The sequence below is a fragment of the Melospiza melodia genome, unplaced genomic scaffold (genome assembly GCF_035770615.1).
Source record: "Melospiza melodia melodia isolate bMelMel2 unplaced genomic scaffold, bMelMel2.pri scaffold_37, whole genome shotgun sequence".
In the NCBI taxonomy this organism is placed as follows: Eukaryota; Metazoa; Chordata; class Aves; order Passeriformes; family Passerellidae; genus Melospiza; species Melospiza melodia.
In genome coordinates this window covers 1,758,567-1,779,229 of record NW_026948690.1, presented here as the reverse complement: position 1 = coordinate 1,779,229, position 20,663 = coordinate 1,758,567, and the positions used below count along the sequence as shown (strand labels likewise).

Sequence of the window (20,663 nt, the reverse complement as noted above, 5' to 3'; positions counted from 1 at the left end):
ATTTTGTTTTCAAGCTCTGCTTTAGGTGTGATCATGCTTAAATCAAAAGAGGTGTAATGAACAAAGGGCATCTGTGTGGCGACTAGCGCTGACTGCACTGGGGCACAGGGAGCTCTGTTTTCCTTCTGGGCTCCAGAGTGTTCAGGCTGAGAGCAGTGCTGAAGATGGGGCAGAAACTCAGCACACAAACCTGAACTCAAATAAAGTTTAGCAAAGTTCCCTCACAGGAAGAGAATTAATTTTGTAGGGAATTCCGACTAAAACGCATAGGATAGACTTAAAGACTTGGTCCAGCTATTCTAGTCTTCTTTCAACAGTCCACGATCCCCAGAGTGAAGAAATGTCCAATCTGGCACTGCCATTTCCTTCCCAGGCAGGTGTTAATGCTGTATAAATACCTGTACCAAAAGACACCAAATGTCCAACAGCAGCTCCATCAGCCACTTCCTCCTGCTGGCATTGGCAGACACGCGGCAGCTGCAGCTCCTGCACTTCTGCCTCTTGCTGGGCATCTTCCTGGCTGCCCTCCTGGCCAACGGCCTCATCATCTGCGCTGTAGCCTGTGGCCACCACTTGCACACGCCCATGTTCTTCTTCCTGCTCAACCTGGCCCTCAGTGACCTGGGCTCCATCTGCACCACTGTCCCCAAAGCCATGCACAATTCCCTCTGGGACATCAGGACTATTTCCTACACTGGATGTGCTGCACAGCTATTTTTCTTTCTCTTCTTCATTTCAGCAGAGTATTTTCTCTTGACTGTCATGTGCTACGACCGCTACGTGTCCATCTGCAAACCCCTGCACTATGGGACCCTCCTGGGCAGCAGAGCTTGTGCCTACATGGCAGCAGCTGCATGGGCCAGTGGCTTTCTAAATGCTCTCATGCACACAGTCAATACATTTTCCCTGCCCCTGTGCCATGGCAATGCCCTGGGCCAGTTCTTCTGTGAAATCCCACACATCCTCAAGCTCTCCTGCACAAAATCCTTCCTCAGGGAACTTGGACTTTCTGTTTTCACCACCTTCTTAGCATTTGGTTGTTTTGTATTCATTGTTTTCTCCTATGTGCAGATCTTCAGGGCTGTGCTGAGGATCTCCTCTGCGCAGGGACGGCACAAAGCCTTTTCCACCTGCCTCCCCCACCTCACCGTGATCTCCCTGTTTGTCAGCACCTCATTTTTTGCCTACCTGAAGCCCCCCTCCATGTCCTCCCCATCCCTGGATCTGGCAGTGTCAGTTCTGTACTCGGTGGTGCCTCCAGCCCTGAACCCCCTCATTTACAGCCTGAGGAACCAGAAGCTCAAGGATACCCTGAGGAAAATGATGACTAGCTGATTTTGAGAAGCGAAAAATTTCCTGTTTTCTTTTGCATAGCTTTTGGAATGGAATTCATGACAGGCCCAACAGGCCTTCCTGGGTCTTTGGTAGGGATCATTGGGGTTTTTAGTCATAATGTTGTACTTGATGAAGTTATTTTATCACCATCTAATTCACCGTCTTTCTCTTGAATTTGACCCACAAGCTCTGTAAACCAGGCATTGGGTTATCGCTACATTTGAAGAAAAGAGCTACCTTGCAGTGCCTGCTTTATCTGGAATTCCAGCTCTGAGCCCCGCGTGAAGTTAGGAGGAAGAAGGGGAAAAGAGTCCCAGCAGAGCTGGATGGCCAGGGAGCAGCAGGGATTGGTCCTTTCAGAGCTGCTGTGCCCAACTCCAGCCTGTCCTTCCCAGCCCTGCTGTGGCTGTAAAGCCAGAGTGCTCTGGCAGCTTGGTCACTGTCCTCCTGAGTGTCCCTGCTGTGGCCACAGGCAGGGCCAGGCCATAGGCACTGCTGGGACACAACTGGGCTCCAGCACAGCAGCTCCAGCAGCAAAGGGCTACTCCTGAGGGCAGGGCAGGGAGGCTTTGCTCCCGTCCAGAGCTGCTGTCAGCAATGTGCCCCAGGAATGCCCTGGCACAGCAGAGCCCAGTGCCTGGGGCAGGTGGGGAGTGTGCAGGGGGGGGCTCACAGCAGTGTCCTGGCACAGCCAGAGCTCCTGGCACGGACCCGAGGCAGCAGCAGAGTAGGGCCTGGGCTGTGTCTTTGTTCTGGGGCAGCCTGGGAAGGTGGCCCAGGGCAATTGTCCCACTCCAGCCCCTGCAACCACCATTGCCACCACTGGCCTCTCCCCACCTGCAGGAAGTTGTTTGTCCCTGCACGGAGGGACACCAAGTGACCAGGCCAGCAGGCCATATTTGCTCTGTGCTGAGGAGATTTTAGCAGTGCATCATGTGTGTGAGAGGAGATGTACCCCAGTGAACACAAACACCATCAGCAGCACCCGGGGGTGGCACAATTCCAGTGGCACAAACAGTGCCTTGAGGCCACTTCACTCTGAGAGTAACATCCTCTGGGGAAACACCTGAATTCTTTGTGGGGTTGTGGTAAGGACTGCACAGAGAGAAATATCCCAGGCAAGGAGGCTCCCGGGAAAAAATGCTCAGGGCAGCCATGGAGTGCACAAAGGGACATTGGATAGAGTGAGGGTCTGTGGGGACAAATCAGAGCTGCCTCCCTTCTGAACCAGCCTGAGTGTTATGGGCACTGAGCTGGCACTGAGGGATGTGGAAAAGGCCTTTAGTGTCAGGGCTGTTGAGAAGGCTGGGCAGCGTCACTGTGGGACCTCTCTCAAACCCCTTGGAAAGGCCAGAGCCATCCCAGAGGGTCCTGGGCACTTGGCAAGGGCAGACATTGAACCAGTCTGCAAACTGTGCAGGGAGGGAGACTGGGAGAGTCACAGCCTGGTCAGGCTCAGCAGGGAAGGGGATGTGGCAAATCCTCCTGCAGCCATTCCAGGCACTGGCAGGACAGGGCAGGGACTGCAGAACCCACGTGGGAGGGAAAAGGAGGGGATGTTGTGTGCCCAGACTTCAGCCAGGCCTGGGACAGGGTCTGCTGTGGTCTCCTCAGAGCCAGACTGGAGAGAGCTGGGCTGAAAGAGTGGAACATGGGCTGGGTGGGAGTTTGGCTGAACAATGAGGGTCAAATATCATCCATGGTACAGAGTCCTCTTGGCAGCCACGCCCTGGTGACATCCCTCAGTGACCAGCCCTTGGCCACCACTGTGGAATATTTCTATTCTCTCTACAATGCCATGAAATGTACTTTCAATTCCTTTGTGGATGCTGCCAAATTGCAGGGAGTCTGTGACTGAACTCATCTAGTTAATGGTGACTGCAAAATGTAATTGGGCAAGATGACTGATTTGGGTAAATTTATCTTGCCATCAGGTGCCAAGCAAGCCACAAGAAAGGGCAGAAAATATGTATGCTTCAAAAGAAAGTCATTTCAATAGGGTAAAACCCCAATCCAATAAAAAAATGAAAAACTCAAACCAAATCAAAAAAACAGAAGCAACACCCACCCACAACAACAAAAAACCCCCACAAACAAACCAGCCACAAAAAGAAAAAGCCACAGAAGAAAAGCAAATCCACAGGAAATCTCCTACTAGCAGAAAATGTTTAACCACCTTGTGGCATGAGAGGATTCTGCCTGTGTAGGTGCTGTTTTGAAAGAAAAATGTCTTAAAAAAGAAATTATTCCCTACCTCCCATGTCCCCCTGCTTCTCTCAGAAGATTTCTGATCATGGTGTGACATGGAATGGAACATCCCTTGGGTCAGTCCAGCCCGGCTGTCCCATCCCTGTTCCCCAGGAACACTTGCCCACCCCAGGCCCATAGGTTGGGGGGGGGTTGCAGACACCTCATGCGGGGAAGCACTGAGACAAGGACAGGAGAACAGAACATTTACTCTTGTCAAGGACAGTAGAACAGAACAGCCTTGGAGAAACTGATTAGGGATGTACCTGTGGCAAACAGAAGTCCCAAGAAATGCAAGCACAATGCCAGCTCAGCTCTGCAAGGCTGACAAAACAGAAGTTATGCAAAACAATAATATTGCCCTTACTCAAAAGGGGATCAAGGAACAGCCATCTAAAAACAACTCCAGATGTTGAAGACAAAACCCAAAGAACCATGAAAGGATTTGTGATAAGGGGTGCAACTATGTCAAATAAACGCAAAGGAAGTGGGGATAGATATTGAATACATAATCAGTGTGTGTGATAAAAACTCTGTTCATTCAATGCTTAATGCACTCCAATGGAGGAAGGATGGCCCAAGTGATCACCATGCTGTAATAAAGAATATCTGCTTTCAAATACTCAAAACTGTGTTCAGAAGTGTCTATCCAGTGGATTTCAGTATCAATGGTATCCTTGACTCCATTATGCCCCACACAATTGTCCCTTGGTTCCATAAGGCCCTGCTGTAGAAGAATGGACCCTTGGTTTCATTGGGTTCCGTACTGTCAAAATGGCCTCCTTGGTTCTGCACTGCCACAATGCTCTCCTTGGTTTCACCAGGCCTTGCTGTGTCACAACAGCCCCTTGGTTCCATCAACTGCCAGAGTGTCACCCTGGTCTCTTGGATCTGCACTGTCACAATGGACAATTGGTCACAAGCAGCCCAGCTGTGTCACCATGAATATTTGGCTCCACAGGGGTCCCATTGTGTCACAACGGCCCCTTGGTTCCACGAGGTTCTGCACCATCACCATGGTCTCATTGGATCCGCTATATCTCTATGGACCTTTGGTACCATGTGGCCCTGCTGTGTCACAGTGGTTCCTTGGTTCCATGAAGCCCCACAGCATAACAATGGAATCTTGTTCCCGTGAGGTTCTGTACTGTCACAATGGTCTCCTTGGTCCTGGACTGTAACAATGGACCCTTGGTTCCATGAGGTTCCATAATGTCACAATGGTCTCCTTGGTTCCACAAGGCCTTGTTTTGTCACAGTGGACCCATTGTTCTCTGAGCTTCCATGGTGTCACCATGGTCTCCTCAGATCCACATTGTCACAATGGACAATTGGCTCCATGGCCCCTGCTGTGTCACAATAAACCCTCAGTACCATGAGTTTCTGTGGTGTCACAATGGTCTGCCTGGTTCAACGAGGCCCTGGAGTGTCACAATGGCTGCTCAGTTACAGGACCTTCCACAGCATCAACAATGGTCTCCTTGTTTCTGCAGTGCTATAATGGACCCTGGTTCCATGAGGTCCCTAAATGTCACTGGTCTCCTGGGTTCCATGTGGCCCTGCTGTGTCACCATGGCCCCTTGTTTCCATGAGTTTCTGTACTGTCAGCAATGGTTCCTTTGTTCCAACGTGGCCCTGCTGTGTCACAATGGACCCTGGGTTACATGAAGTTCATCAGTGTCACAATGGCCCCTTGGATCCATGAGATGCCACAGTGTCACCATGGTCTCCTTGGATCCACACAGCAATAATGGACCATTGTTTCAGCTGGAATAGCTGCTAATAAAGCCCAGGGTAGGCAAGCAAAAAGGGCATTTGCATGGTATCCACAGATGTTTAATTCAGCTGTGTCACAAGGCAGGACTCCTGAGGGGAATCCAGGTTTCTGTATCTCGAGAGGAAGGGGTTGATCAGTGCCATGGGGGCAGTACAAAGATGGGGCCAATGGGGGAATAGGGAGGGAGTGGCTGAGGGACACAAAACAAGGTGAAGGAGCCAATGGCGTCGAACAGCTTTCGAGGGAAGCTTCTTGTGTCTCCCTAACCCAGGGAATACCTCTCAGGGTCTCCACAGCTGCAGAGTGTCAAAACGGCCCCTTGGTTCTTTTGGCTTCGTCAGGATCCCAGTGGCCCCTTGGCTGCATGAGGCCCAGCTGTGTCACACTAGCCCCTTGCTTCCATTGGGCCCCACAGTGTCACAATTGTCCCTCCCCTTAGTTCCATGAGGCCTTGCAAAGTCACAATAGACCTCTGGTTCCATGAGTCCCACATTGTTCCATGAATCATTAGTTCCATGGGGACATAACATCCTTAGTTCCTGTAGTGTCACAATGGTCCCTTGGTTCCATGGTGCCACACAGAGCCACGATTGCCCAACAGGACCTCATAGTGTCACAATGGACTCCTTGGTTCCATGGAGACACAAAGTGCCACAATGGCCCTTTGATTTCACAAGGCCTCAAGGTGTAGAAATGGCCTCCATGGTTTCCTGCAGCCATGCTGTGTCACAATGGACCTGTGGTTCCATGATGCCCCAGAGTGTCACAATGGTCTCCTTGATTCTGTACTTTAAGAATCTCACCTTGGTCACACAGAGCCCCACAGTGTCACTATTGCGCCCTTGGTTCAATGAGGCCTTGCTGTGTCACAATGCTCATTTGGTTCCATGAGGCCTCATGTGTCATAATGGTCTCCACGGTTCCATGAGGCATTCCTGTGTCACACTGGCCTCTTGTTTCCATGGGGGTCCCGAGTGTCACAATGGTCCCTTGCTTCCATGAGGCCTTGAAGAGTCACAGGGGTCTCCTTGGTGCTGCAGTGTCACAATGGACCCTTGGTTCCATGGGGACTCACAATGTCAGAAGGGTCTCCTTGGTTCCATGAGGCCCTGCAGAGCCCCTTGATCCAACGAGGCCTCCAAGTGTCATCATGGCCTCCAGGATTCCATGAGGCCCCACAACGTCCCAATGGACCTTTAATTCCATGGGGTCCTGCACTGTTCCATGAATCCTTAGTTCCATGGGGCCCTGGAGTGTCACAATTGCCTCCTTGGTTCCATGGTGCCACACAGTGTGACAACTGCCCCTTGGCCTGCCAAGACTCCACAGTGTCACAATGGTTCCTTGCTTCCATGAGGCCTTGTAGTGTCACAATGGTCTCCATGATCCCGTAACGCCTTGCAGTGTCACAACAGACCATTGGTTTCATGGAGCCCCACAGTGTCACTATAGTCCCCTTGGCTCCACAAGGCCCTGAAGAGCCACAATGGCCTTTTGGCTCCACAAGGCCTCCAAGTGTAAAAATGGCCTCCATGGTTCCATGAGGCCCTGCTGTGTCACAATGGGACCCTTGGTTCCATGATGCCCAGACTGTCACAATGGTATCCTTGGCTCCATGGTGTCAGAATGGACACTTCATCCCATGGACACCCACAGTGTTCCCTGCAGTGCCCTTGATTCCATCAGGCCCTGCCATACTGCAATGGCCCCTTGGTTCCAGTGGGTCCCAAAGTGTCAGAACAGTCTCCATTGTTCCATGAGGCCCCACAATGTCACTGTGTTCTCCTTGGTTCCACAGGGCCTCACAATGGAACAATGGATTCTTGGTTCCATCAGGTTCTTCAGTCCCAATGGTCTCCTTGGATCTGCAGGGTCACAGTGGTCCCTTGGCTCCATGTGGCCACGCTGTGTAACAACGGCTCATGGTTCCATGAGGCCACACAATTTAACGAGGGACGCTTGGTTCCATCAGGCCTTGCTGTGTCACAATGGACTTCTTGTTCCATGAGCTTTCACACTGCCAGCAGCAGTCTCCTTGGTTCTGCAGTGTCACCATGGACCCTTTGTTCCATGAGGTTCCACAGTAGAACACGGTCACCTTGGTTCCGTGAGGTTCTGCAGTGTCACAATGGACCCATGATTCCACCAGGCCTTGCTGTGTCACAATGGCCCCTTGGTTCCAAGAGGTTTCTCAGGGTCAAAATGGTCTCCTTCAATCCGCAATATCACGATGGAGCATTGGGTCAATGTGGCCCCAATGTGCCAAAATAGATTTTGTTTCCATAGGGTTCTGTCGTGCCAGAATGGACCCTTTGTTCCATGAGTTTGAACAGTGTCACAGCTGACTCCTTGGTTCTGTGAGGAACCACTGTCACCAAATCTCTGAAATATCAGAATAAGGCTCAAAACATTATTTTGGTGATTCAGAGGGCATCATTTATTCAGGCCTGAGATCTGGTGAGAGATAATCCTAACCTCACATGGACATGTAATTCTATCAGTGTCTTCCTTATGTACAGTCAGAATTTACCCATTTTCAAAAAACCCACTCTAAGTTCCCAGATTCACTCCTCGTTATCTCAATCCCTGCACCCTTGAGCCAGATGTCTTCTTCTCCTCTTCCAACCATCCTTGCTGGGAAAGCAGCCCCTGCATGCCTTGTTCCTGTGCTGAAAGTTCACAGGCAGGGTAAAAATGGAATGTATAAATAAGAATATTTATGCAGATGTATATATATATAAATGTATAAATAAGTGCATAATGTAAGCAATAAATGGCTTCTGCTTGATCATACTGATTAGTTGTATGGGAGTCCTGTTTCCCACAATGGGTGCCTGGGAAAGAGGGATGGTTCTTTTCCATAAAAGGAAAGCACTGAGCCAGGAGCAGGAGACAAGTGACCCTTGCAGGGCTGGGGCCTCATTGCCTCCTTGTCCCTGCTCAGCAGCCTGGCAGGGGCCGCCCCATGCTCTTGCCCTTGCCATTGCACATCCCCACATGCCAGTGCCCATCCCGGCAAGAGCCCTGAGCAAGGAGGGAGGGACAGGATCTGCCTGGCCAGGGGCTGGGGCTCAGGCCTTGGCCCTTTGCATTCCTCAAAGACATCCAGCTTTGCTCAGCACCAGAGACACCTTTGCCTTGTTTGTCCCCAGCTGTCATCACTGCCTACAGTGTTCTGCTCTAACTGGAACCTGGGGACACTTTCCCAGTGGTGTCCCTCAGTGGAAGCCATTAAAACTTCAAGAATGTTCAGGCTTTCAGTTTAACTTTGAGCGCTTGAGAAGTTTTTTGAAGATGCTCTCAAGGACTGAGTCTAATGTAAACAACACAAAAGCACTGAGAGGGTCATTAAAGTTTTCCTAGTCCAGTTATGGAGAAAGATTTAAAAGAACTTTTCAGAAATACAGATTTATTTTTTTTTTAATGGAGGTAATTTTTTTATTTCTCCTTAGACCAGAGGTGATTGCAGCATTCTGTGATTGATACTGACCCAGTGTCTCCACAGCAGCTCTGGCCTGCTCACAGAAGCTGTGCCTGGAGCTCTGACCCAGTGTGGACAACCTTGCTCCACATTGCCCAGCCCCATCCTGTCTGTCCTCACTGCCCTGGGCCCTGCTGTGCTTGCAGAGCTGGCTGCACCCAGCCTCAGAGGGGTTTTCCCTTTTTGTACTTTTTGCAGCAATCTCAAACTGCTGAGTTTCCCCAGTGCAAACAGACACACTGCTCAGGTGTGTGCCAGCCCCAGGTGCCACCAAAGGCACTGCAGAGCTGCCCTGGGCCAGCTGTGAGGGTGGATCATCAGCCCAAGCTGCACTGGGCCCCTGCAAGGGGCTGTGGCCATGGGCACTGCACTGACCCCACTGCTGGGTTTGGCTGCCACGGCCACCGTGAGAAATGAAACTGTCCTTGGAAACACTGGGGAGGACTGGGACATACTGTGGACAATGGGGTCATTGTGGGGAAGACTGGGGACACTGGGGCATCCTGTGGATGATATTGGGGGGGAACTGGAATGGACTGGGAATAAACTCAGCTGTATTGGGAGGGACTGGGCTTTACTGGGAGGGATTGGAGGGGCACTGGGGTTGTACTGGGTTCTACTTGGGATGAACTCGGCTGTACTGGGGTTGTACTGGTCTGTAGTGGGGATGAACTGCACTCCACTGGGAGGGACTGGAGAAGTTGAATGGGCTGTTCCCGTCTCCACCGCATCCCATTTGTCGAGAGTCCCGCCCATCACCGCCCAAAGCCAATCAGCGCCTGGTTTAGGACCTCGAAAGCGGTGTCTTATATTGGCACCATTTTTTTTTTTTTTGCCTGCATCTCCCGTCATGCCCCGCGGCCCCATTGAGCCCCTTTGGAGCCAGGACTACAATGCCCGTCATGCCCCGCGCTCCACAGAACCCCGGGACCCGCCACTGCTTTGTCCATTAAGTATCTGCCAGACCCTCCAGGATCCCTCAGTGCCCCCTCAGCGCCCATTCGGGAGCCCCCAAAAGTGTCCCCGGACGCCCTGAGTGCTCCCGACCCCACAGATGCCTGGTACAGCCACTTCTGGGAATTCATCTCCTCTCCCCCACCGCGGCCCCAGAGCACCTCAGAACAGTCCCGCACGTAAAACTCCTCCTGTGTCCCCCACCCTAAAGAGCCCGGTTAGAGCTCCCAGAGCTCCCCGCAAGTGCTCCCGAACAGTTTATGTTTACCCGAGGATGTCAAGTCACGACTTGGACGCAGAAGTGTCCGCCAGGACCCTTCCTGGACAGCCGAACCAAGGGCTGGAGCCACTTCCGGGACCACGGCTCCCATCATGCTCCGCGGCACATGTCCAGCGCTGTTCCAGCGGGGACTTCATCTCCCGTCATGCCCCGCGCCTTCACTGAGAGGCATTTCAGCTGTGCCTGGAACTCCCGTGATGCTCCGCAGCCCCGTTAAACTGTATTAGACCTGCGCCTACATTTCCCATCACCCCCCGTGCCCCAGAGTGCCCGGTCAGAGTCCCCCAAGGGCCCGTCTGGACCCCGAAGGGTCTCAAATTCCCCTCCCTGACCTCCAAGGGCCCCCCTGGATCTCCATGTGCTGCCCTGGACCCCGAACTGTGTCTCGGAATCCTTGAGTGCCTCTCCATGTGCCCACCCGGCTCCCCCAGGTGTCCTCCAGACCCTCAAGTTCTCTCTGAATTCCCTCTCCAGACCCAGAACTGCCACAAACGGGCCCCAGAAAGTTCTCCATGGACCCCAAAGTGGCCTCTTTTACTTTTTCTGTGAAAATGAAAATAAGATGACAAAAGGATTGAAAATAGGACAAATTACCATAAAGATAGAGAAATCAATAACACACTGGTTAATGAATTGATGAAGGGAATTGTGTTACTTAGAATTTTTTGCTTGCTAAAAAAGTATGGATTTTTAATATAAAAATGAAAATTTGGTAATACAAATATAGAATAATACTATTATAAACAAGAAAAAGTAATTATCATTTATTAATTCATTACATTTAATTTTATGGGAAAATGCATACATTTTTTATGCTTTGGGATATCATTCTGTAGGACACGGTCCAAAGATCCCTCATCTGCCTCACAACCACAGTCAAGGACAGAGATTTAAGCCCTCCCCAAGGACTGAGACTGAGACCCTTCAAATTCTAACCCAGGGGTGCTGGCCTGACTGGAGCGGGATGTCTGCCATGGGAAGCGGGATGTTTCCCATAGGAACCAGTCCTGAAACAACGGGCCCCGCTCCCTGCTGGCCCTGGTTTGAGCTGTTCAGAACTGGACTGTCTGTGCCTGTTCCCAATGGATTTATTCTCCACTGTTCCCTCCATGTGCCATTCTGCTCCCTCCCGGCGGTAGATTATAAAAGAGCCCTGAGTTAACCAAAGACTTTGAGACTCTCCCTGACGTGACCAGATGGATCTACTGGCCAGACCACGAGGATTTCATCTCCCTGTTGGCAGCTATTCCCCCAACCCAACCCTCCTTTCTGTCTCTCTCTGTCCTTTATCGCCTTTCTAATCCTTCTGTTACATCTGCGGTGGGCACTCAATAAAAGGTGCATTTGTTTTGATTGCAAGTCCCCTGCTGTGTATTGGAAAATAATGATAAATAAAGTACACATAGTTCATAGGATAAAACGTAGACACCAGCTCTGGGATGGAGAGTGTGCCTCTCTCTGACCTGCTGAAAAGATCTCAGCAGGCCAGAGAAAAAATGTTATAGATAAGAAACAATAAACAACCTTGGAAACCAGAGCCGAAGAATTCAGACTCCTTCTTGGAAACATCAGGCTGGGAAAAAAGGATTCTTGGGGTCATCCCCGACTGCAGGAAACCCGAGATTGGTCTTCTGGGCTATCTGGGTCAACATCAGAGTAGATCTGGAAGTTTTACTTTACCCTATTAAGCCATGGTGCTGGGGTCTTGTCTTTTTCCTGGGTGCCGTCCAATGCTTACCTGGTATTACTCCCTCTAGGGACTGATTCTTTTATCCCTCTGGTCATCAGGGACCTGTAATCTCTCAAATTCCTTCTCCCCTCTTCTTGATTAGCGTCCTAGTCAGGCTCCACTAAAGGCATTTTTTGGTCACCTGGGGGCCTGGGTTGGTTTTCTTGCTCCCAAATTTTCATTCCTTCAGTTTGTTTCAATCGAGTTTCTTCTGGGGAAAATAGGATGTTAAAGATGGAGTTCAGTTCTCCCCATGTATAAATATAAGGGCTAAAAATGGATCAGTTTGATTTGCAATTTCTACTGGGTCTTCCACTAAATTTCGCAATTCTTTCCTAAAGTTTCCCACTTTGGATGCAGTCAAGGGAGCGTTACAAATCCAATCTCACTGGCCACCCTGCACATGGGAACTTCTCTGAGGGGGAACAATATTTCCACTTCAGCCATTTTGGGTGGGGTGTTACAACATCAGCTGTGGAGGCTGACTGGGTAACTTCACTCTTGGGCATGAGATTCTGAGATGTTGTTTGGCCTCTCATTTGTGCTGGGGGAGGTAAAGCAGGAACTTTGGTGAATAAGGGGAGCATGAGATGGCAGAGGTAAGGGGACAGTAGTGAAGGGTAAAGAGAGTAAGGAGAGGGTAGAGGGGAAGGTGTTAGAGGTATAACTGGGTTAAGAGGTGGTAAAGGAATGACAGCTGGGAGGGGAGGAGGAACTGGTTCCACAGCAAGAGGAATTGGAGGAAGGATTTGAGGTACTGCAAGGGTAGGAGGAGGTAAGTGGTCAAGGGGGTCCCAGTTTTTGTTAGCCTTCCCAGCCTCTTCTTTTACTTTCCTAGCTTATTTCCCTCTTTTAATTTATAGACTCTTGTGTTTTCCTCCTCCGAGGTGTACTTTAGCCAATAGGTGACGTTCTGTATGTGATGGGCCTTTTGCGGGAACTTGGGGCAAAACAGAACGTGCATCACCTTCGGACAGAGAGGCAGGTAACTCAGGAAACGTTTAAGGATGTTGTTAGGTCATGCAGAAAGAAAGTTAGAGAGGTGAAATCTTAAGAATTAACCAGGCCACTTCTGTGAAGGATAATAAAAATGTTTCTATAAATACATTAATGGCAAAAGGAGGTACAAGGACAATATCCATTCATTATTGGGGGAGATATGTTTACCAAATATGAGGGAAAGGCTGAGGTACCTAACCACTTCTTTGCCTCAGTTTACAAGAATAAGACAGGTTTTCCTCAGGACAAGAGTTCTCCTGAGCTGGTGGATGGGCACAGGGAGCAGAACAGCCCCCTATATTTCAGGAGGAAGCAGCTGGGGACCTGCTGAGCCACTCAGATGCACACAGGTGTATGGGATCGGATGGAATCCATCCTAGGGGCATGAGGGAGCTGGTGGATAAGCTCCCCAAGCTGCTCTCCATCATTTACCATCAGTGCTGGCTCAGCAGGGAGGTCCCAGAGGACTGGAGTTGCCAGTGTGAGCCCATCCCCAAGAAGGGCTGGAAGGTGGAGCTGGGGAACACCAGGCCTGTCAGCCTGACCTGGGTGCCTGGCAAGGTTATGGAACAGATCACCTTGAGTGCCATCACAGGGCACCCACAGGATGGCCGAGGGATCAGAGCCAGCTAGCGTGGATTTCAATGTCTGCATTGATATCTGCATTAGGGGACTGAGTCCAGCATCAACAAATTTGCACATGACACCAAGCTGGGTGTGAGTGTGGATCTGCTGGAGGGTAGAAGTGCTCTGCACAGGGACCTGGACAGGCTGGATCCAGGGCCCAAATCCAACAAGGTGAGGTTGAACAAGACCAAGTGCTGGGTCCTGAACTTTGGCCACAACAACCCCTGCAGTGCTGCAGGCTCGGGACACAGTGGCTGAACAGCAGCCAGGCAGAAAGGGACCTGACGGGAGTGAGGGACAGCAGGCTGGAAATGAGCCAGCAGCATGCCCAGGTGGGCAAGTGTCGTAGGAAGGAGACCAGGACACCAGATGTTTCATCACAGGTCCAGTTTATTAAAGAAAGCATCAAACACTTATATAGCAAATAATAAGCTCATGAATATTCTGTAAGCCAAGGAAACTATTGGTTAAACTATACCATTAACTTATCCACATTCCTTTGGGCCTACGTTCTCTACTTCTCACACCTCGCTGTCCATTTCTTTATTATCCTCCGCTAGGCCCAAGGACAGGTTATCTTTGCAGGGGCAAGATTTGGAATTAACCACGGTCTTGTACTTTTCCATTCTTTAGCCTGCTACTTTCTCAACAGACACCATGCCTGCAAAAAGGCCTCTGCCCTAGTTAGGACATCTCTACCACATCAATTTGGCTGTGTCTCTCCTCAAGCCACTCTTTGACAAAACTCTCCACACTTCCCCCATTTTGTTCTTGGGCAAGAAGACTAGTCTGCCAGGTTCTTTCTATCATTTGGCTAACCATATTTTGAATACAATTAAAAATACAAGGCAAAATAAGCAAAAGCAGCAAAATCACACCCAGTAACCCTATAGCATATATCACAAGGTTTCTCAGCCACGGTCCAAGTCCTACGCTTTTAAGCCATTTGTCAATTCCTAAACCCTCTTCTTCTTTGAGATTGTAAAGTCCCTGCTGTAATTCTTTTATCTTTGCATGAATAGACACAGAGTGATCAGATAAATTCATGCAACACATTCCCTCAAACTCTTCACATCCATGACCTTGTGCTAAAAGCAAAAAATCTATAGCAGCTCTATTTTGCAAAACAGCATGATTAACACTTTGCACATCTGCGGTTATCATATCTAAAATTTGTGACGTCTTGTCTAGCTCATCCCTGGCCCAGCATCCCAACTACTTTGCTAAGTTCATAGCTTTATCTGCAGCTCCTCCTGGCAAATTAATTGAGACTACCACTTGTTTAAACTCAGTCCAAATCCATGGGCCTCCTATCCAGCTGCAGTCTAAGTTATGCAGGCTACGTCTCCTCCTGCTTGAATTTTGACTGAGTTGCATTAATGAAGACACACTGGGGAGAAACAATGACAATTTCCCCAAATAGCAAGGTCCACCCTGTGGTCTGACTGGTATACCATTCCAAGCTCTGTCTCCACAGATTAGAAATATCCCTGCGGGTAATTTCCTCGGTGCCCTAATGTTAGTGCCTTTACATTGGCAATAAACTTGTGTAGATACTGTATCCAAACTGAGGGATGAATCCAGGGTAGCCCATACGTCTCTAGGCCGATGTAAATTCTGTGGATCTAAGGGCTCAAAACTGAACCATCCGCCATTTGAGGTGTTAGTTATACTGGCGTTTGCACTTCCAAAGAGATCTAGTTCCTCTGGAGGAGAATGCAGGGTAGTATTAAGCGATAAGATTATTAAGCATTGGCGGTAACCGTCACTTTGACCTGCGGTGTAACCTGGCGTGGGTTGTTTAATGTTTGTCATATTGCGCATGCATAAAGTTTGATTATTGATCAGACTGCAAAATTCCCGAGGAGACCACACTGGAAGACCCACCAAGCATGTTCGAAATGGATTAGTAACCCCCCCAAGGCAAAGACAAAGCGAAGATTGGTTAGTTTGATTAGCAAGCGTTATCCTTATGTTATCTCTTGGCTGATTAAAGCGCGTTACTTCTACTGCCCCATCCGCCACAGCACTGAGCAGTATAACAAAAATAAGCCTCATTTTTCTGGTTTCTTTCTCACTCTCTTTTTCTTATCTGTCTTTAACCTCACCGATCCTAACTCTCGCAATCCAAATTCCCAAAGACTCTCAATGCAGGAGTCCAATGCCTCATCGGGATCTCCTCTGATGGGTCCTACAACTGAATGCTGTGTTAAAGGCACCAATTTTCTACACCTGGCAGAAGCTATGTATGACCTACTTTGAGCCTTAACTCTTTTCACAATACACTGTACCTCCCACTGGTAGTAGGCCAAGATTTTCTGCTCAGGAGACTCATAAAGATTTAAAGCTAGAGGCGTACCTAACCCCGTCTGTCTCCTTAGTTCCCTTTGCCTGTCTTCCCCCCATGTGTAGTCATGCTTACAGGTGTTACACCATAAACCCCAGATCCCGGACTGTTCTAACCAAAAGATTTTACCACAACCCCCACAATATAAAGCTACCCACGCAGCACAACAGGGGCTGCGACACTCAAGGCAGCGTTCCCTCGCTGGTCCTTTTATGTGGAAGGTTGATAGTGCTTCAACCGTGTCAATCAGCTCCCTGGCTGTCTGGTAGCAGCGTGTCACTGCTCTGTCCACTGCTTTCGAGTGTCCCTTCAGTTGCAGCAATAAGGGTTGTAAGATCAGCGGCAGCTTCTTCTTCAGGCGCTCCTTGTCCCCCTCCTTAAGGTTGTTCACCAGATGCTGCATTAAAGACAGGTTTAGTCCACTTGGCAGGCACCCACAGAGGCCCTGTTGGTGAGGAAACACAAAGATATCCCCGGCCCCAATATAGCACTTTTGTGGGTTTTTCCCATATCCCTGTGCTTGGGTTCTTATACTTCACCCAGGCCTCTGTTTCCTTAATAGTTTCCTGACTTGATCTCGGGTGATGTTTAACTGCAGGGGGGGCATCGTCCTCCCCAAAAACACATAAATGATTGATCACATACAAAACCTTAGCCAGGCATGATTGTGGGTCCTTTAAATCCTGGTGTTTGTCAATATATTGTTTGAGGGTACCATTTGCTCTTTCTACTATCACCTGTCCTGTGGGGGAGTGCGGAATACCTGTCACATGCTTGACAGACCATTGGTCCAAAAATTTTCAAACTCTAGCACTTGTGTAAGCCGGACCATTATCCGTTTTGATACCTTTTGGGACTCCCATGACAGCAAAGAAGCTCAATAAGTGCCTGATCACATGTATCGCTTTCTCTCCTCCCTGAGCTGTAGCCCATATGTAGTGGCTATATGTATCTATAGTAACATGCACATACTTGAGCCTACCAAACCTAGCTACATATGTGACATCCATTTGCCATTTCTCATTCATTTCTAAACCTCGAGGATTAACTCCGCAGCCCAGACCTATTCCCCCATTATGATAACTGCATATTGGATAAGCCCTGACAATGTCCTTGGCTTCTGATAAGCCCAAATCAAAGTTCCTCGCCAACCCTTTTGCATTTTGATGATATCTACTATGGGCTTGTCTTGCTAAGGTATGCTTATCAACAGGACAAGAGTTATCAATGGGTAAGGTAACCAATTTATCTGCATGCTCATTCCCTTCCTCTAGACCTTCAGACCACTTATGACTCCTGATATGGATTACAGAGTACACTGCACTTCTATCCCGGAGAGCTTTCCTTAATTGAACCAGTAACTCATACAGCCATTTATTATTCACTTCCTTAATTGCTGCTCCTTCTATACGTCTGGCTACTCCAGCAACATACACAGAGTCTGTGAACACATTCAAAGGCTCATGCAGGTTGGACACTGCCCATACTACTGATAACAATTCTAAGGTTTGTAGGCTGTCTGCAGGGTCTGCTGTAAGAAGTTGATGCTTCCATTGTCCTTTTTCTTGCCAGGTGATAGCAGCACGTCTTGATTTATTCCCTGCGTCTGTGAAGGCTGTGGTGGCTCCTTCTATGGGGCGCTCTCTTCTCAGTGGCCGAGTGATCCAGTCCCATTCTGTCATCCATTGCAGGACCCTGGGCACTAACTTCCTTGTCTCCACCTTTGCAGATGATGTCAATAATGCTTCTTGTAAGTCCGTTGATTTAACCAGGTACCAGTCCAGCGTTTCTTTTTCCATGAGTAGCCTAATGGTGGCAGGTTCTCGACCGTCCACTTCAGTAATTCTGAGACGGCCTTTTTTGATCAATGCAGCCAACTGTTTGATTTTTGAGAATATTGTTCTTTTATGTTGTAGTGGTGGTGACAGCCATTCTTATACCCGTATCTCCCCCGTTTTGTTCTCGCGTTGGGAGAGAGCACCAAGCAGGTGACAAGGACTATTCCAAACGGTGAGTTCAATAAGGCGATCTAGCTGTCGACAGGACACATATCCTTGTTGTATACAATTACTGATTTGCTGTAGGGTGGTATGCTGTTCCTTCGTGAGGCATAAAGGGGTAGTGGGGCCAGTGCCCTTTAACAAGGGTCGTAGGGTCTCCAACAAGTGATTTGGTACTCCCACAATGGGTTTTAGCCACTGTAAGTCTCCTAGCAACTTTTGAGCATCATGTAAAGTCTTAATGTCCAAGTGCAGTTCTAATTTTTGGGGTACCACTGTTTGGTCCATTAGAGTCCATCCCAAATACTTCCATGGTTTCATGGTCTGAATTTTCTCTGTGGCAATAACAAGTGAAGATGCTGCAAGAGTGTCTCTGATGCTGTCAACCTGCAAAGGGGAAAATGGCTGTTGCTGCGCAAACAAAATATCATCCATGTAATGATATATTATGGTAGCTGGCCACTGCTGACGTAATGGCTGTAATGCGGCGTCAACATAAAGCTGGCACAACGTGGGGGAGTTCCACATCCCCTGTGCAAGTGTCGTCCACTCAAATCTTTTGTCTGGTTCCCCACGATTTATTGCTGGTAGGGTAAAGGCAAACCTCTTCATGTCATCGGGATGCAGCCCAATAGTGAAAAAACAATCCTTTAAATCGATGATTAGAAGTGTCCAATCTTGTGGGATCAGGGCTGGATTCGGAAGACCAGGTTGCAAGGCCCCCATCGGTTCCATTTGGTCATTCACAGCTCGTAGATCGTGTACCAGGCGATATTTCCCTGATTTCTTCTTAATCACAAAAATAGGCAAGTTCCACGGACTCGCTGAGAGTCGCAAATGTCCTTGCGTGTATTGTTCCTTCACCAATTCATGGGCATGCATAAGACTCTCCCCTTTCAAGGGCCACTGCTTAACCATCACCAGTGTATCTGTTTTCCAGGTGAGTGGAATGGGGAAAGTCCAAGCAATGGCAATTACCCCAAAGGGTGGTGATTGGCCAACACCACCCCCAGCTGTGTTAAAACATCCCTGCCTATCAGGCAAGAGACTGTAGGAGGCAACTGAACAACTGAAAACACCACAGATACTTGTTGCCCATCAATGCGCACTGACACAGGCAGTGTTCTGCTGGCCAAGGTAAGTCCTCCTACTCCTGTGAGCATGTTTGTTGATGGGAGCAGGGGCCAATGCTGTGACCATGCTTCTGGAGATATAATGCTGGTGTCTGCTCCCATATCCAATAGTCCATAAAGGGTTATACTCTGATGTCCATGGGTGATCTCAACTCTCTGTTTTGGCCTCTCCTGTAGATCTACAGTCAGGACTGTAATGCCGGTGGAGCCAAAACCCTTTCCATCATGCTTCTGTCCAGTAAGCGATGGAATACCCGATGTCATCTGCGGTAATGGTACCAATTGCGCAACGCGTTGACCTTATGTTATCTTTAGCAGGGGATAAGGGGTGTAAGCCATGATTTGTATTTCTCCTGTATAGACTGCATCTATGACCCCAGGCAATACAAATAGTCCCAGCATGGACATCAAGGAGTGTCCTAGTAATAATGCTCCACATTTTTGTCCTTGTAGCGCAAGAGGACCGTTTACTCCAGTTGGTATCCTTTCAGGCTGGTTCGTCATTAATGTGACATCTACTGCTGCTGATATGTCCAAGCCGAGGCTCCCTGCTGTTGCTGGCTGCAGACAGGAGGTGGCGCTGATGTCACGGCGGCAACTTGTGTCCGGGCACGGCCGGCAATCGCGCTCCGCCAACTGTTTCCCAATCGGCGCCGGCAAGCCGTGGTGTTTTGGGAGCTAGATTGGCAGCTTTGTCACCACACGCCAGTCGCTCTGCATTCTCGGCGCATGTGTCCCCCATTGCCGCATCGGTAGCTCTTGAGGTGTGATCTCGAGCCTCCCTGCGTGACTGCCATTGAGCCATTTCGGAGAGGAGCAAGAGCAGCTAACACCTGATTTTGAGTGGATTCTGCTTGCTTTTGCAGCCCTAATCCTAATTCCTTTAAGGCATCTACTAAAAATGCCTGTGAGGCTGTTGGCTGTAATGCCATTCGCTCTAGTGCTTCCTCAATGGTCCAATTTGCTCCCAGAGTGGCTAGCACCCTTTGCATGGCCGGATTGCTATTTTGTAAGGTTCACTGCTTTAATAGTGCCCCCTTCATATATTCTGCGACTCCCACCCGGTCTATGGCTGCAGCTGCTTTGTCAATAAAACTCCCAAATGATTCCTCTCTAACTTGTTTTATGCCCATGTATGCCGGCAGCCCTCCTGGCTCTTTAATCCTCTCTATGGCAGCATGTACCAACCACATGGCTTCTCTAAGCTTATCTGCTCCTGATATCACCTGTGTCTCTGTGTGCAAATATGCCCATAAGCCCATGAGCTCATCTATCGTCACTCCAAGCAGCGGATCCCCCTGAGCTCGCTGTGTCGCAACCGACTCATTAACCAAGGCTTGCCAATGAGCATTAAACAACAATTGCTGATGCTGAGTTAATATTTACTCATACTATTACTATTACTATACTCATACCATACTATTCCCCTCAAATCATTTGGGCACAAAATCTGCATATTAAAGAGATAATCCAGCATCTGCCTAACAGGTTCGCTTTTTACACCAAACTGGCTAACTGTGGACCGCAACTGGGATAACAACTTCCAGTCTAAAGGGGTATACTATGCCAGATCCTGTGTGTGGTTCCCCTGAGCATCCTACTGTGGCGTGTATGTAACCGGACAGGCAAGAGCAGAAGCGGCCTCCATTTCCTCACCATCCCCCGTTTGCATTGCCTCTTTTGCCAGAGCAGCCCAAGCCTCCCTCCTCTGTTTAGCCGTCTCCTCCCACAGGTCACTGAGTGCCCCGGGATAG

At 49.2% G+C, this 20,663-nt stretch overlaps 1 protein-coding gene across 1 annotated transcript; it reads left to right on the top strand.

Annotated features, from left to right (window-relative positions):
• Nucleotides 1–417: 417 nt before the first annotated feature.
• Nucleotides 418–20,663, top strand: LOC134434452 (olfactory receptor 14J1-like). The gene is made up of 3 exons (XM_063183108.1): nt 418–1,326; nt 4,597–4,637; nt 20,642–20,663. The coding sequence occupies exons 1-3, from the start codon at nt 418–420 to the stop codon at nt 20,661–20,663; spliced, it is 972 nt and encodes a 323-aa protein (XP_063039178.1).

Excerpts from the sequence above, each read along its gene's own strand:
- LOC134434452 (XM_063183108.1), top strand. The coding sequence starts at position 418 with ATGTCCAACAGCAGCTCCATCAGCCACTTCCTCCTGCTGGCATTGGCA. Across the intron at positions 1,327-4,596 it reads ATACCCTGAGGAAAATGATG|CCATGGTCTCATTGGATCCG; the intron begins ACTAGCTGATTT and ends TCTGCACCATCA. Across the intron at positions 4,638-20,641 it reads TATATCTCTATGGACCTTTG|GTCACTGAGTGCCCCGGGAT; the intron begins GTACCATGTGGC and ends CTCCTCCCACAG.